Genomic DNA, 17792 nt, shown 5'->3' with positions numbered 1-17792 from the left:
CCCCCCCCCCCCTTTTTTTTTTTTTTTTTTCTTTCCAACAACCATTTCCTCTCTATATTTTCAGCCAGATGATTTCTGAAAGGTACAACCAAAACCAGTTTCTTGCTGAAATAGAAGACACTGGACTAATTTTTTTTATGGCATCCAACAACTATCACTTTTCTCCAAGAAATCAGGAATCACTTCAAAACAGCAGCAGTTGGAAATCTATCAGTTTTTACCTTTACAAGCCACTTCTGTGTCACTGCATGACAATACTCTGGTCCTTCACAATGGTTTGAGGCTGTAGAGGGGCTACCCTAAAGTCTTCCTAGATGTCTGCAGATGAGGGTGCTGGAGAGATAGCTGATAGAAGAGGGTTTCTGTCTCATAAAGCAGTTTGTAATCAACTGGAAAACCACTGGTCAAGCAGAGAAGCACCTCAGCACAGACGACTTACGAAGGAAGCGGTTCCCAGTGAAACACCATTGCCTTCTGCTTGGCCGGTGGATAACACTGGAGCAATGAATTCCTGCATCACTAGGAGATGATTTATTAGTCACAAAAGTTGTGTCATATTTTTATTGTCTTCACAGATAAATCAGACCAGCAAGACATCTGTAACCATACACACAAAATATTTATCAAAACAATTAACATTACAAATCTCCTTTTAAAATAATTTATTTCACTGATTTATTTTTAAATGGTACTGTCTTACAACATACATTATTCAACAAAGATGTGCTGAACAGACTCTAAAATAAGAAACACTTAAATTAAGCAATTGTCTCCAATTAGAATTTCAATTTCACCCACATCCTGACTTGTAAACGTTTGCTGGAATACGTTTCTGTTGTAGGCTTGATTTTTGTGCTTACAAAAACAGCATCAAGTTTCTAGATGTTGAAAAGAAAAAGTTATTGTACGGTAAGTATGCGTTCCGTTCAACATACAAGGCAACCAAATGATTCTGTCGTTAACGTTAGCATCATGTATATTTTAGTTCACTGCACTAACATTTAAACTAAAACTTCAAACCACATAATCTTTTAAGTGACTAACATTTAAAAGGCAAGCAGTAATATCCTGAAAGCTTACAAAGGACATCAGCACAGAGCTAAGATGGGGCATCATTCGACGAAGGCTGTGGATGTGTGTATGGCTGCTTTTTTTTGTATGAAGCCCACCTGCAGACGGGGCAGCAGTGTCGCCCGCCCGCCAACCACATCACGATGCAATTCTGGTGGAACACATGGCCGCACGGCAAGCCCATGAGCAGACAACCGTTTGCAAAATTTTCTAGACACACGACACATTCTGTACAGTGCAACATCTCAGAGGGCCAGGCTGACCAATCTGGCTCCATGTCACCTGTGGTGCTGTACGAGCCATACGATCTGGCTTTCCGTTCGTATGGCTCCTGATGACAATATTTATTGGCACATGAACAGGTCTCAGCACCGCACCGAGGCTCTCCCTCACTGCGCCTATGAAATGTGTTTAGCTCATCGTCCTCCAAGCCTTCTTTTTCGCTACTGAAGACCTCTTTGTTTTCACTGTCAGAGTCACTTTCGCTGTCTTGAAAGGTTTCCAGCATTTCCTCATCAGAATGGACGCCAAGGCATTTAAACCTCCACATCGGTAAGTTTTTTATATAATCAGTTGGTATCAGAGGGTGAAGCCAGAGATCGGGGAAGGCCAACCGCTCTAAGAACAAATCCGGGTCTTCATCCCAATCCGAGTCAAAAGGAAAGTGTTGAAAAGAAGCAATAGGATGAAACAAGTAGCTGGTGTACCAGTCCCACAGGCTTGACAGCCACTCCAGATTATTAGCATTTACTTCATCGGTGTTGTTATTGCGTCTTCTTTTCTTCTCAAAGTAATCAATTAGTAAACCATGACCAAGGTACGTGCTGAGGAAGAGGGCTGGATGTGAAGAGTAGAACATCCAGTCAGCTCTTACCCAAGAAGCCAAAGTAGTTGTGTTAGAGTACCTGAAGAGTTTTAAACTGTACTCATAAAAACTGTCTAAGTAGGGTAGTTGCAAAAAACCTAACACAGGTAGCCAGGAAATAATCAATAATGAATTATACGTCCCTAAAGTGCTTATAAGAACCACAAAACGCTTTATAGTAGCGCCTTGTGTAATAAACAGGTCCATCCAAGCCATCAGATTAACCAAAACTAAGCTTAAAACAAATAAATCATTAACTTCTGGTTGTAACGAGCGCAAAAAGGAATCCATGGCACGTAGTGATATAAATTCACCAGTGTTATTTCCATACCTGTAAATCCCCTCAGGAGTCCTAAGTATGTACGATGGTGTCTTGTAGATACCAATTTCTGCCATGTAACTTTTATTGTCCCAGTTTTCCACGTTCACAAAAATAAATTCTACTCTTCCAGTAAACTTCACACTTAGTGCAGAGAAGAAGGCCGGAGGCTGGTCGAGGTTGGCAAACAGGTATATTTTCACATGGTACTGGTCACTTTTGTTCCATTCTTCTTTTAAATGTTCAGAGTTGTAGATGGTTTTGATTCGAGAAGCAGCATGGGCTGTGATCCATTTGAAAATGTGCTCCACTTCGATCTTGCGCCCGCTGTATTCCTTGAGCATTACTCTTCCCTTGGAGGTACTGGTTTGTGGAACTGACATAATGAGGGTGGATTTCAGCCAACCCCTCCTCCTGCAGTATCTACAAAGAAAATGGCAGGTTAGATTACAGAGTTTCACAACCCTGGAGCTACAGTCCTTAAATTTCTGTTACAAGCCCAAAAATGAGACCTGCTGAGCACCTGGGAATCTTTACATACAATAGTAGGAAATATGGGCACCCAATATTCTCTGGCAAAATGTATATATTCTTAAAATACATTTGTTATCTATCTTACAGAAATGTTGTAAAGATACACGTATTCATAAAATGGCAAGAGGAACGGTGTTAATTTTCACGGGTTGTTATAGTAAACAAGGCCATACAGTCATTCATGCTTTGTAACTGGATTTGAAAAACATGAAAGCTGACTCTTCACTATAAAGCTTTAGTATCAGAATCTATTTTTCATTGCCCTTCTGGCCAAGAAGATAATCACTACAGTGTAACTCAATGTCCCACAGCTTTCCCAAGCCGGCAGATAACTTTCCCAGTGCTCCCTTCTGTCCCAGTTTTGCCAAGCAGCACTGGGGCAAAGTTAACAAGACAGTGGTCCGCTCAGTTGCTTTAATGAAGCTGGCAAGGGCCTGCTTCCTACGGGGGCCATTCTGAAAGGATGCAGACAGGCTACGAGGTGTGGTGAGAGCCTGCCACAAAACCAGCGGAGGGGGAAGCAGACACATGCTGCTGGATGACTCGGGCTGAAAGAATACCCCCACTGTCTGGCAGGCAGAGTGCTGAGATGGGATGAACTCCCAATCCATACCTCAAAGAGGCGTCTCTTCAAGGCTGAAGCCTGAGTCATGGTCCAGACCCCAGTAACTACGAGACGAGTCTGATGACTCAGAAGATCCCTCGTCTCATGCATCTTTCCTACCAGCAATCACTATGCCACCCAATTTATCTCGTCCTCCTTTTAAGAAATGTCTGGCAAGTTTCAACAATCAATACAATACCCAGCCAACAGGCATGCAAACTGTCCCTGAGAACCCTGCACACTGAAACAGGGGCCATCAGCCTCATTCACTAGCCATCTTACCTACATCGGGTTTGGTCTATCAACATATATTTAAACAATTAAAACTCCCCATCTCAAGAATCTGAATGTAACATTTTTAGAAGGAGCCATAAGATAGTACTCTACTAATAAAGGTATCCTGACTACTGGAGCATGCAGGGTTATTGTGAATTTTGGCTGCAACCTGATGAAAACTATTCATGAGGGTTTACTCAAAAAAACAGTTCTTGTACTAGGAAGATATTAATCAATTTAAAACATAATACTTGATCATAACATTAAGACTGGTTAGGAACTATGCAAAGAGAAACACTACCAAATTTTCAAGAGGTTCAAATACCAGTGTTTTGATTATACAAGATTATTTTGCACAAGCGCTGCCAAGTCTAAGAATTTTCTCTTATGATTAACTTTGAAATTTACTGTAAAATTTAAGCCTTAAACTGCATAAGAAATGTGCATATCCATACATGCCACTGGAATTCTAGAGAAAGTCATGTGAAGCTAACGCTTCCAACAAAATGTTCAAAAAAATTATTTTTACAGCAGCACAGAATTATTAATAGCTGCTTTAGCGTTGCTCCTCTTCCTTGTTTGAAATCATAGGCAAACAACAGTGAATCTTGCATAGCACACTGTATGTTGTCAAAGGGTGTGTGCAAGTTTATATATAAACATATACACATTTCTCAGGGAGCAGGATTTGTCAGTAATCCTGAGAAGAGGCACTGTTTGCAAGGTTCATGTTAACCTGTGTTTCTCCTTTATAGATGGCAATACAACAACTCTACAACTGATATAGTTCTCTTACATGGGCTATATATACTTGGCTTTGTCCTAAGCAAGCAAAGTTCTTGTCCTCAAATGCCTGGACTCTAAGGCCAAACTCTTCCATTCATTCCCTTCCATTTCTGTATCACACTCTACATAGTCTAATCATGTATTTCCCACATGATGCTTTAGGAAGCTGCAGATCTGTGTTTATGATGCTGATAAATAATGTAATGAAGAATTCTGAACAGACTTTAGTAGAGATAAAAATCATGAATAAAGCTACCTTCCCTCATAGCTACTTTTACAACACAGCAAGCCCTGCTGCCAGAACACAAGTGAGCCTTAAAATATTCCTGGGATTTAGATAATCCTTTAAGAATATACCTGGGGTCACTGGAACAGTTAAAAGTGCCAGTACGTATGCCAAATCTTGATACTTTCTTCACCATTTTCTCCCAGTGGACTTTACCCACCAGTGGGCTTCTGTCGTTTGCTATGACCTATTGCCAAAAGGAAATAATAATTTAGTATCACAGTAAGTTTGGTTGCTGAAGTAAAGAGCAAGTTTCATGAAAACAGAGATCTAGTGGTCCTTGACACTGTTTTCCCCTTCTCTTAGAACACAGAGTAAGTATATACCAACCGATAATCACACTAAATGTCTCTGGAGAATGAAGCTCTCAAACAGAGATATAGTTCCTGCATAAAGACAAAAACCCATCATCATTTTAAGTACCTGTTAAGATAGTGTAAACCTTGGGAAAATAACAAAACTATAATTAACCAGTTCATAGTAGGGGATAAAGGGTGCAGCAGGTTCCTCTTCTCCACAGTAAAAAAAGACCATTATTTTATTACAGTTATCCATGAAAAGTTACAACATACCAAAGAAATGTTGTCTCGCAGCAAGTAAAATGAGTTGGAACGTATATACCTGGTACCAGATTAGACTGCCAATAACCATTTCTATGCAGTGGAAACTAGTGATTAAACTCCCAGATAATGCCTAAAAACCCTGACTCCTTCCAGCTTTGCCAGTGACTCACTCTGTAACTTTACGTGACTGCTCCACCAACTCCAATGCCCCAATCTGCCATTTCAGGATAATTCACTGTGATATATTCCAAGGTCTAATTTGTTCTAACCTAGTATATAAAGGTAGTACTTCAGGTTACCTAGACCTAAGCTTCTGCAGACAGAGATGACAAAGAATAAGCACTCATCTTCTGACTTACAACTGTACAGGGAAGGAGGGGAAAAAAAAAAAACAAAAACAACCAAACAACAAAACCCCAACCCTGCCTGCCTGCAGTTGGCAGATAATTTTGAATGACATGACTGATCATGCATTATTCCATGAACCATCACAGTTTCTATTTTAGAAGTGCCTCACATGTTTCTGCAGTCTTACTGGCAACCACTTAAAGTATATTTTTAAATTAAGTTTTGAAACTTCCATTTGACAGGTATTTGTTTACCTGCCATTAAACTTCTCCCAATCATTTTCTGACTTAATAACCTCAAACGTGAGCTTTCCTATGGAAGTTCAGTTTTCAGCATAATTAACAGTTCTCTATATACAGGCTGAGACACAGACTTGGAAAGTGTGTCTGGCCTCTGAGACTCCAAAAAAATTAGCTGCTTTGTGGTAAGTAGCATCCTCTCAGGAACTTAAGAGAATTCACTAACAGAACTTCTAAACAGGGAAACAAAGTTAAACTCCAGTTACAGATTACACTCCCATTCCACTGAGTCCAAAATGTTTAAATAAAACAAGAAGTGAAGATCTAGGTAAGATTCGTTCAAGTTATTCTCAAAACAGACACATCACATAAAAAAGACTTTTTGGTTAGCTAAATGTAACCTTCAAGCACCAAGACAACCAGCTGGTGAAATCTGCTGTATTATTGAGGCTTCTTCACATCACCCAATGGAACTGAAGCAATTACTTTGGATTTTTTTTAATTTCTTCCTTTCATGTACTTCAATTAAGAGACCATATTCCTAGAGACACCTACTACAGCATTATAAATGCATCCAACATAGTAAGGAATCACTACGTTTTATTAGTAAACATAAAACATTTATTACTGGATTACTCTCTGGTACAACTACCGAGAGATCGGTTTCTTCCAAAATTCTGTGTGCGTGTTCTGAAAAAGCCTAGCACAATTGTTGAGAGTATCCTGACATTACGTGCAGGAGGGCCAGTCCTGCTCAGCTCTTTCTTTTGTCTGATATTACAATATTCACTTCAAGTGTCAAGAGCAGGAGATTTGTTGCAGATACAGTCACCAGTATGTTTCATCTGGCTGTTTGTACTGATCGATTTTTTTTAATACCAGTATAATCCCCCTCCTATGAAAAAGTCTTTCCTCTTGGAGAAAGTTATTTATGATGAAGAACAATGAAAGAACTAGCAGTTTGTATTTTGTAACTAGACAGAGAGAACCCTAGTGTGGTTTTGCACACTGTAGCTTTGTAAAATTTACTGGGCTCATGCTTTTTTATGTCATTAAGGAAAAACAAAACAAAACAAAACAAAACCAAATAACATGCCCATTGCAGCTGCTCCTTGCAGACAACACCCACTTACAACATTGGGAGTTCACCACACAAAGGCAAGGGTTTGTATTTTGGAAAGTAGTCGTCATCTTTTGTGGATAAGTGAGTCTGAGAAAATACAGCAGGTTAAGCAGTCACAATGTAATACAGTTTAATTTAAAGATAACTTGCAAACACTTCTAACAGATTTTATTTAAGAAGTGTGAATGTTGATAAGCTAAAAAATTCAGCTTAACAACCTGTGACTGAGCAGACCAGGAATATGATTGTGGGAGAGGCCTGGAATTCTTCAAGTCCAAGGTGTTAAAGCTATTAGGTTTTATATTTCAAGCAAGGGGAAAAAAATTGTTAAGTCTTGCACTTCTTCCTAGCAAGCACTTCCAAAAAGATCTTAGAAATAATTTGAGAATCTATGAGAAATTAAAAAAGGTCAAAAGGAAGAGCTATCAAAGAAAGATATGCAAGAAATCAAAAAAAGGGTAAGGAAAAATGAGCAGTTCGAGTTAGACCATACGAAGCGTATTGTAAACTGCACCAAAAGGTTTTTCGGTCATATGAGTAAGAAGAGAACAGGGGGAAAAGCAGCAGGATCACCACGCAACAAAGGCAGGATAGAAACATATGGTAATTTTCTTTTTAAAATGAAATTAATGCTCTGTCTTAGTTTTCAGTGAAGAGGAGATAGCTGTCCATAGACAGGTTAGCGAATTTATGGGAAGAGACTGTATGACCTGAAGATGGAAACAAAACTCAAATACCTTAACACACTTAAATCAGAGCAAGCAGGTAATCTCCATCCCAGAACTGTCATACAACAAGCACACAAAAATCACAGATGAACCTGTGAAGTTTTCTTATAAAACTGCTCTCAGGCTAATTTACATTTTGACAGGAGAATAACAAGTTAGTAACTATATTTAAGAGCAAATGAAAAAATTATCCCACCAGTTTGATCTCAGCAGTATGCAAAACTGTAGAACAAATTTTAAAGGTGGAGAGATGGTTGAATTTTCCACCCCTTTCCTGCATGCTATTACTAAAGATGTATCATACTGGATTAAACTGAGAGTTAAAAATCCATCTTTCCCAGAGGAAAAGAACCAAGTTAAGAGAAAGGGAATGTAGGACCTTGTCTGTAGCTTGGTTGAGTATCACGTACTGTGCCACAGAGAAAAATGAGAACTGGAGATAAGCTTTTATAGCAAGTTAAAAAAAAATAATAAAAGTTTTAAAGTGAGTAAGAAATTGGCTAAAGTGAGAAAACATCAAAACGCCAGAAAGGTGCTAACAGACTTCTTAAATTAGAGCTCAGTTGAGCATATATTCCTATTAATGTCCTTCCTGCAGAAACCTGCAACCTCCCAAAGCCATTTGTAGATGACATAAAACTGGGAAGCGTGTCTACGTACAAAAGAGATTATAACGCTGTACAGGAAGAGCTGCACAAATCCTGTAATGCAGAGTGTCAGAAATGAAATTGAATTCAATTAATGAACAGGACACTCGGGGAGTTCATCAGTTAGAAACAGCGATGGGAGGGAAAGGCTTAGGTTTATTAGTTTGATCCAAAAGGAACTATGAGCCATCACTATTAACTGGCTGGGAAAAAAAGCAAAGCCCAGGATATACTGTATCTGACACAAGAAACTGGCTGATCGGCCTTGCATATGGGAGTAGTGGGGTAGACAGTCAGTGAAACTAAAGGGCAATATGAATTTAAGCACAATAGGAACAAATCAGCCATGAATACACTTAAGCCAGAAGTCAGATACACATTTCTGAGAACAGCCAATAGGAATATTACACTCAGACAACTTAAAATTTAAGAGACACAGGAAGGTATTTTATGAACACGTATTCCACAGTCTAGCAGAGAGGTGAACTTGCTCATCAAGAAGGTCCCTTTCATTTTATTTCATTTCATTTTCAAGAAATAAAGACAAAGCTCATCGGAGAATGTATCTTTTTGTGAGATCAGCTCACACAACTGCGAAACAAACACCACATTTAGAGAAGCACAAACCCTTCAGGCTTTTCTTATTATAAACTATGTTCACAATCTGTAAAATATAATACCTCAGAGCAACAAAATAAGACAATGGAAGATAACTCAATCTATTAATCATCTTAATGGGCTAAGGGAATCCAACAGGATCAAAGTAACCCTGCCATTTAACAATCCCACATCATGAAACAGGTCTGCTCCCTCATCTACCCCTAACCCAGGCCAGAAAACTGGCTCTGAATTACCATTTCTACATATGAATTACTGGCTTCTTTAGCAGAAGATGATGCTGGAGAGAAGGCCAGGACCTTACTGAGCATCCACCCACAGACTTCCTCTGAAGTCTCAGACACAAGTTTCTTTGTACTCCATCTGTGAACTTGGGAGGACTGCACCATATCCCAAAAGGTCAGGAGATTCTCAACCAACAATTATGAAATTCTGCAGGTAAACTATGCCACCGAGATCTGCCAAGTAAAATCTGAAAGACGGGGGGTTTGGAAATCTCCTTTATTTCTACATGTTCTGATTGAGTTTTCTTGTTTAGTTTCCATTAATACCTAAGAAGGTGGCTTCCAGATACCACAGAAAACGAAATGAAAATAGAATTCATCTAGGAACATTTAATACTGAAATTACTGAAGTCCTGATGATTTCAACAGGCATTTGACTATGTAGCTTTTGCATTGGCAGAGCTCTCCTGACTCTGAATTACATAGAACTGTCCCAAAAGAGGCCAATCGAGAATGTAATTAATAGAATCATTTTGATCTATATGTTAAAATAGTCATAGTTACAGCAGAGAAGCAAACAGCCTGCAGAGCAAATACTCTGGAGACAGAAAGATAATAAACACTCGGAAAAATAGGACAATGTCAGCAAGACACTGCCTCCCTTGCCTAATCCAAAACCAAAAGTGTCTTCAGTAGATGCATCAATATTGCAGTAACTACTTCATAACTGTCCTCGATGCAGTTGCTCCTTAATTTCTAGTTAGCATTAAGGATTTTTTTTTTATTATTATTATTTTATGAAACATAAACTCAAAAATATACTAAGAAAACACTGCTGATGTTAAAGAGTTTGCTGTAACAATGCAATAAGCGAAGTCAGACTCCTCTTCTGGTACCCCTGCAGTAGTGGAGCACGACATGACAGTAGCCTCACTTGAGCATTCTCCTATTTTCCATGCATTTAAATCAGATCTTGTTCAATCTCTTTTAGACAGGTATGTAGAGACTACAAAACAAGTCACAGTAACAAGATTTGGTCTCAGTGAGTTCTGAACCTTGCTCACAACTAAAAATGTCCAAGTACCACAAATCATTAGAATGAGTCAGAGATGGACAAATGCAGAATAAACACTTTACAGTATTTCAACTCTCGTTATTTTAACCAATTTTAGCTCCTTCAATTATTTTCTCTGCTTTCTCCTATAGTTAAGGCATACAGAGGAAAGAAATGTACTAAACATTTGATGCATAAGAAGAATTACAGCATGATGGAGGAAGGAGCTTACATATATCCTGATAGCAAAGATACTAAAATGGGATTCACTGGTATTTTTTAAATGGGGAATAATCTCTATAATGTACAGTGCACAAGACCAAGTATGTTGTCCAGAATGAAAACAATACTCTTAACAAGTTGCCTCCGCTCCAATAACTTGCAGCAACCTGGCTACTTTGCAGACCACAGCATACACAAGGATAACTTCCCACAGAACCTGAACACCCTTGACAGACAGCTTTTCTGAAGAGGGTATTTTAAAATCAGCCCTTAAAACTAGTTATTACTGGGTCTAACGGCCTCAGGAACTGAAAGTAACCTCGGTAACACTAAAGGGAAAAACATCATGATGAACTGTCTGCTTTGCACGTTCGACAGCCCTTGTGCCTTGTTAGTTTGATTAAGAGTCATTCCATTTGTGTTTGATACACTGCACCAGAGATGGAAACAACACTAAAAAAAGAAATCAGAGCAGAAAGGCAGAATTGTGAGATCATCACAATACAGCAGAAGCTCCGAGCTAAGTGATGCACATGTGGTTTTTGTATATATTTTTTGTCATGGAAAAATATTCACGTTGGCAGCATCTCTCAGCCTTTATGGATTAGGAGTATGTGCCATGACAGGAAGCGAAGAATTGTATCCAAATGAAAGTGCCAAGGGAAGCTCAGGCATTATCTAAACTGGAATTTAGCCAGGATACCAGGTGTCAGGCACACCTGCTCATACCAAAAGCACACAATTTTGAATACACATGAATAGTCACAACTTGGTTTTACAGCTTAGTCACAAAGACAACAGCTCGAAGTGCTCATCAACTCTGAGCACTAGGGCACCGTGGCAGGCTTTAAACCACCAGGAAGAATAAAACCTGTTAAATAAGAGACACCATTTCCTCCTACACACATGCACACATACAGGTAGTTCTCTCAGGAGCGGTCAATCCTTGCCCAGCCTCAAAAAGTCAGACTCCACATGAAGGAGTACAGACAACTGAATCGGTAAAAACTGCATGATTTTGCCAAATGCTAAACTGATTTCTAACATTTAACAAACTCATTTAATTTAATTTTACTTATTTAATGAGATTGTATATATGTGAGAATTGTCAGTCTGGTTTGGCAGTTTCCAGTTTGAGGTATCCGAACCTCTGGAGGTCCACGAACTTCTCCACAGTGCCTGCAGAGGGTAAATGAGCAAAGAAAGCCTGATGTAACTATAAAGAGTCCATGCACTTACTGGGAGATTTTAAGCAATCCACAAAGATACAAAGGTTCAAAAACCCTGGTCTATTAATTAAGCTTCTTATGTGCTTTTATATAAACTTACTGAGACCAAAACTTACCAAGACAAATCTGGTTACCATGATCCATTTTGAACCCTTTACAATCAACAGCTATGTTGCAAACTATCCACCCATAGATAAAACAGAAGGAAAAATATGTGGACAATTCTCATTTGGAAATACAATCAGTTATAAATGGACTGGTGAGTTAATTATTAGAAGCATGGAAAAAAGCCCACTTGTTTCAGATAACATCAGTAAGTTTCTACATGACTGTCCATACTTTTATTAATTCTGAGATACCTCATTCTCTGTTTATTATTCAGCATTGTGCTGATGAAACTGAATTTCTGCATAGTTGCTTTTCCCTAAGAACTCACAACTGGTTCAGAATCCATCCATACAGATTATAGATGTCTGGAGATTTTTTGCTTTTCTTGTCTGAGAAAGAGACCGTTAGAAATCAGATCAAAACAGGCAAAGACAGAAGACTGCATCCATCATAATATGCAAAAATTAACCACATCAAAATTTCGTGTAGTTTCTCGAGGGAGGTGGGGCGATCTATGTAGCAATCTGAACAGCTCTGTCAAGTAAGTCAGAGGTTGAGAATAAATGAGCTTCTGTAATGAATTAACACGGATATGCAGGCAGTATGAGAACTATTACATTCTAGCTGATGATACTCTGCACCCTTGACTGGATATGAAGACTCTCAAGAAGGATACTGAAAGTTAAAATCTGGTATCCTATAGTAAACAATCCTGAAGGGCTCCTGGAAAAGGCACAAGTACTGAATCATGTCTTTTAAAAGCAGTGAGAGTTTCTACTTAATTTCCTTAGAAAGAACAACAGATCACCCAGCAAAATTAAAAAGGCAAATATGAAAATTACTTAATTCTACATGCAAGCAAAAGGAAGAACAAACCACCACCAAAATCCCGCAGGCACATCCTTTGCTCTGTGACTACACCAGCTGAACAAGAAGCCGAGATGCAGAATGGACTGCAACATTTTGGATCCGTAATAATGTCCTCTGCACCTCTACCAGACATGATCAAAAATGTTTATCCTCCTGCCTCAGTGCCAGGAAGAAAGTTCCCTTTACTTGTCTCTCCCACTGTGTTACAGCAGAGACTTCTAAAACAAAAATATATATTCATTTAGATTTTAACTTGACTCAAGGAGGATTTTTATCTGTAGATCATTTACTGTATGGTTTTAAAAAGTCATAATGACTATGATATTGTTGGATGTGAGCAGCTTCTAGAGACTAACTGGAGAGCATGAGACATAGCAGAGTCTGGAAAAGCAGGAATGTTACATGTTAACTCCTCTACCAAGAAGAAAAGCAGCTCTAGAAACTACCACTCATCCTCCTTGCCAGCCAAAGAAGTGCACAACAGCAGCTGGCAAGCAAGAAGAATGGCATAAAAAGAAAGGTGATGAGATCATGAGCTAATAGGAGAAAGAACATGCTGCTGTCTGTGGCTCTACAGAAGCTCCACATTGGAGCAGACAGCACCTGTGAACAGCTACACTTGATAAACAAATTACCACTGAACCTGGATGCTTTGCATGTGGATTTCCAGAAAATAACCAAGCCACAAAACACTGTTTCGTTATGTATGGACTTTGACTTTCAACAAATTAATCTTGCTAGCTCTAAACGATAAATTCATATCTGAATTTGTGTCAAACATCCTAAGAAATAGTAATTGCTTTCTCTTTTCCCTTTGATTCTCTGCAGACAGTGCAGGCTATCACATTACCAGCCCGTGCCACCCCAGAAATTTCATTTACGTGTACTGGAAAATAAAAATCAACTTCAGAGTCCCTATTCTCCTAATCGTCATCATAAAGTCTTCAAAACCAACTCAACCAACAGCCACTGTGCTAGCTGAGCCAAAGCTGTGCCTGTTCCTCTACTGCTTTCCAGCAGCCCCCACAGTACAGAGATTCGGGGTCAGGATCCCAAATTGGATCTGGAGACCCTTTCTGCTTCCCAGCTAGCAGCAACAACAGAGCAGGGGAATGCTCCTTGTCTGCAGTCACCAAACCCATCCATGAAGCATCCTCACTCTTGCACTGTCTCCTGCCTAAGCATGGAGCTAATTAATTCACTGTAAAGTTTCCACAGGGTGCCTAATGGTAAAGAAAAATGGACAAGGGAGGGTAATCAAGAATAGAACAGGGAAGCGATGATAAATAGCAGCTTTGGAGGGATGAGGTCTAAGAAAAGAGCACAGGAAAACCTGTGAAAGGTCACAAAGAATCCAGCACAGAGTTATCCAGACAGGAGTTACGGTAGGGAAGGGAGCAAATGAAAACTCAGTGATGAAAACTCAAAAGGCAAGACTGAAAAAAAGAAGTTTGACATGTCTAGTGGTTTTTATTGTGGAAAAACAGACAAACAGCGTTCAGCAAGTAAATTATTCAGTAAATTCCACTAATTTTTTTTTCCACAGCTATTGTGACCAACTGAATAGCTGTGCAAATATTCCCAGAATGATGACAACATTCATCACACTAGAGATATCTAAACACAGCCTATCTGATCTGCTATTATGAAGCTAGCTGAAAATATATTACGATTAAAATTCTGCAAGCAACAGAACAGAGAACTACCATATTTTACTCTTTTGAGCTGCATAGGGAGGAGGCAAGGTTTTTCATAGCATATTCATGCTTGTATTTGTCAACTAGCTTGGAGATGTGTAAACTTCCTTTCAACACTCTCTCTGCCTGAAGAATGCCCTTCTGTATGATTTAAACCTGAAACATAGATTCAATAAACTGCAAATACATCTTTCCCAAAACACAAATGCCATTTTGACTCTGAAGGTAATCTGTCCTCTCATTGTCTATTTTAGGATGAGATCTGATGTGGTGACAGTGCAGGCCTAATAACAGGAAGTCATTAAATCTTGATAATCTATTTAAATAGGAAACATGAAGTGAGGAGACCAGACAAACCAGGCAGAAGAGCTGTCAACTGAACAATTAATTGTCTGCTGGAGAATTCTGATTGCTTGATGTAGCTGTTAGCAGGGAACTTATGCCTTAAAAAACCCTCTTATCAATAGAGAAGTTGATGCAGAAAACCGTTTTTACATTTTAGTCTAGATTACTTATGTTCTCAAGAGTGATGATAAATTATTTCAGAATCCTATTTGCACAAGTCTTTCTTTCTTTTCCTAAATGTGATCTTATTCTCATGCAGCCCTGGGGAAGCACATTATAAAATCGGTAGGCCCACAAGGTTTGGGGGAAGCATGAACTACTGGAGTATGTTGTAGAAGCAGCCTGCTAGTCTTGGAAGTAGCACACTGAGATCTTGCTTTTGTGAAGAGGCAAAAGAGACTTTAAAAGTGCTCTAAGCCCCTTAGATAAACAGAAATTTAAACTGGTTGGATCTGAGCCTGTAATGGAACCAAAAGGAAGAGCAACACCAGAAGCACCTCCCCTCTGTCAGCTGGGTGTATCTACACTTAACACACCTACTTCACACATTACACAAGCTCTTACAATACAGGGGCCAAATACTTGCATAGTCTGTGTACTTAAATGTGTGCTGCTTTGCTTGTTTTCTGGTTCTAAAGTACCTGGTTTTCAAAAGGGTTTTTTTTTTTCTTCTTGTCTGTATAGGAACTCTGTCACTTCCAGCCTTTCTTGTTTTTCTGAACAAGTTTATTCCTTATGATCTCCCTGATGTAGTTTTATCTTTGTCACCATCTCCGTTATATGCTTTTACTACTAGTTCTACCCTCATAAACCCTCCTTTGAAACATATTTTTGATGTGATAAATAAATAATCAATCAAATTTCTATACCTGTACCAGCCAGATCCCATCTTTTGTGTCTTCTACAAGCTCATAGAAGTGCATTTCACCACTAAAGTTTGTACTGGAAACCGATTCAGAGGCCTCTTCCTCCTTGAGAGCAGAATAAAGCTCTCCTTCCATAAGGTCTCCTGAAAAAGAGATAATTGGAGAAATTAAATTAAAATGGCACTCGAGAAAGATCACTTCGTAAATTTTAGCAACAAGCTGTACTTTGCATGGTTGCTCAAAGAACCTGATTTTCAGTACGAAGGTAGCTAAATTTTAACGTTATAATTCTATCTATAGCAACGTGACTGAACAATTTGTCTTCAGCTGTCAGACTACAGAATATATGAACACTTTGCTTCCGATTACACAGATGTACCACACATGCAACCAAGTACACAAAAGAATAAATGAACATCTTTTAAGCTTCACTCTATGAAAATAATAATACTCTGTGGCTGAGAGCAATTTTAAATGATGCATCTTTGAATTCATTTCACAGGATAGCAATTTTGCAGCAACCAACTTTTTAACACTGATAATTCAAGCAGACTTCCAAAATTTCAATCAATAGCTTTGTACCAAAAAAAGGTGTTGATTGTCCCACTGCAAGTAAAAAAATCTCAGGTAGAATAATTTAGCCGTTGGTTTCTGTTTGCACAGTTGCAAAAAGTTCCCATGAACTTCAATCCTATTGTGGTAAAGAGCTCACAGTAAAATCATCTGATAATGTTTCCTTTGTAATCGCATTTCCTTCTCATGCTCTGTTTCACAATCATTACAAATGCTGTTAATGACAACCAGCATTCTAGTAACTAATCTATTAAGCTTGAAGAAATGAAGTCCTGTCTAGAAATGCTGTTTTCTTCAAGATACAAAAAAAAAAAAAAAAAAACCCTTAAGGGGTTTCCAAAAGTATTCATAGAATTTAAAAAATAAAAAAAAAAAAAAAAGGAAAAATGCTGCAAAGCCTGTTGGTATGAGAAGTGTTTCCATGACATTTGAGGAAGTGGGTTAATACAGTTTGTTTGGAGTTAAACACTTCCCTGCAGCATTTGCAACCCAAACATCATGACATCATGGAAGTACCTGACAGCCAAGGAGGGAAAGTGATTGGAAACAAAAGTGAAATCGCCTAATGCTTTTTACTGTTGGAGCCACAAAGCAAATAAACAACATAAATAAACAATGAACAATAAAGGCAAATTAGATTTAAATGCCCAGCATTAATATAAATTATTTAAAACACTTTCCATATTTTAAAAAGGTTATGGCACTCACTATATTCATCCAAATCCTTCTCTTTTTTTGTCTGGACATTTGACCCCCTCGCTGTCTACCCCAATCGCTGTGATCTCTCTCTCTCCTGGATCAGCTGCCCTTCGATCATTGATTTAAAAGCAGCTACTCACATTTTCCTGCTTGGCTGGCACTACGGCTATTACATCAGCCCCATCTCCCAGTCCTTGGGTCCAGCTCCCTCCGACTGCTCCAGGCCAGCATCCTGACTTTCAAGACACTTATGCCATTCCTTACATCTCCGCTGCTCTCCACCCTTCGCCATTCATCACCCTCCAAAAGTCCACCTCTTTCACCTGGTTTTCCCGACTTCTGAAATGCCTCCCTGCCTCTTTCCAAGCCATTTTTTTTGTACGTAGGAACTACTATTGCTCCTCTTTTATAAAACCACCGCATTCCTCGGCACCCATCCCCTCTGCTTCTCAGCTATAAAATCACTCCTTTCCTCACTGCCCATCTTGACAGAGATACCTATAACAAAATCAGCAAATCGGTAGGGAGAGGAATACATGGGAAAAAAAAGCTGGCCCCAGCTGTAAATAGTAATCCACTGCCTATATTTGGATTATTCCCTCCTCGTTTTTCACGGCAGCCAACACTGGCTCTCATCTGTGCAACCACCACCTCGCCATCCTGACCCCAACCGCCCACAGCAACCCGGCGTAACTCCTCGGGAAGAGCCATTTCTCGGTGACCCGTCTAACCAAGGCCTTCCCTCCACGCAGCCTATTCGGGCTTAAAACGCCGCCGAGATTCTTAACGTCACCATCCCCGAGCTTCCCCCGGCCTTCCTCCATTTAACTGCTCCGGCGGCTCGGTCCTTCGGTGGGGGAAACCGGCTGGCTGCACACATTCCCCCTGCGAAAGCGGG

General features: G+C 39.3%; 1 protein-coding gene across 3 annotated transcripts in view; it reads right to left on the bottom strand.

Annotated features, from left to right (window-relative positions):
- The window catches only part of LOC113479416 (charged multivesicular body protein 3), a 34535-nt gene extending 18772 nt beyond the window's left edge, over nt 1–15763 (bottom strand). Inside the window, exons 1-3 of one of the 3 annotated variants that reach the window (XM_026847306.1) lie at nt 15626–15763; nt 4813–4928; nt 648–2678 (exon numbers count right to left, since the gene is read on the bottom strand). In XM_026847306.1, coding sequence (XP_026703107.1) covers nt 1100–2678; nt 4813–4928; nt 15626–15757 — 1827 coding nt within the window. In that variant the 5' untranslated portion in view covers nt 15758–15763 and the 3' untranslated portion in view covers nt 648–1099. Of the gene's footprint in view, nt 1–647; nt 2679–4812; nt 4929–15625 lie in introns of those variants that run through there. The other 2 variants (XM_026847307.1, XM_026847311.1) reach the window with 2 other exon arrangements.
- Between the last annotated feature and the right edge of the window lie 2029 nt (nt 15764–17792).

This window comes from Athene cunicularia (genome assembly GCF_003259725.1).
Source record: "Athene cunicularia isolate RWA chromosome 4 unlocalized genomic scaffold, athCun1 chr4_part1, whole genome shotgun sequence".
Lineage (NCBI taxonomy): Eukaryota > Metazoa > Chordata > Aves > Strigiformes > Strigidae > Athene > Athene cunicularia.
The sequence above is the reverse complement of the archived record's forward strand: the minus strand, read 5'-3'. Positions and strand labels throughout refer to the sequence as shown.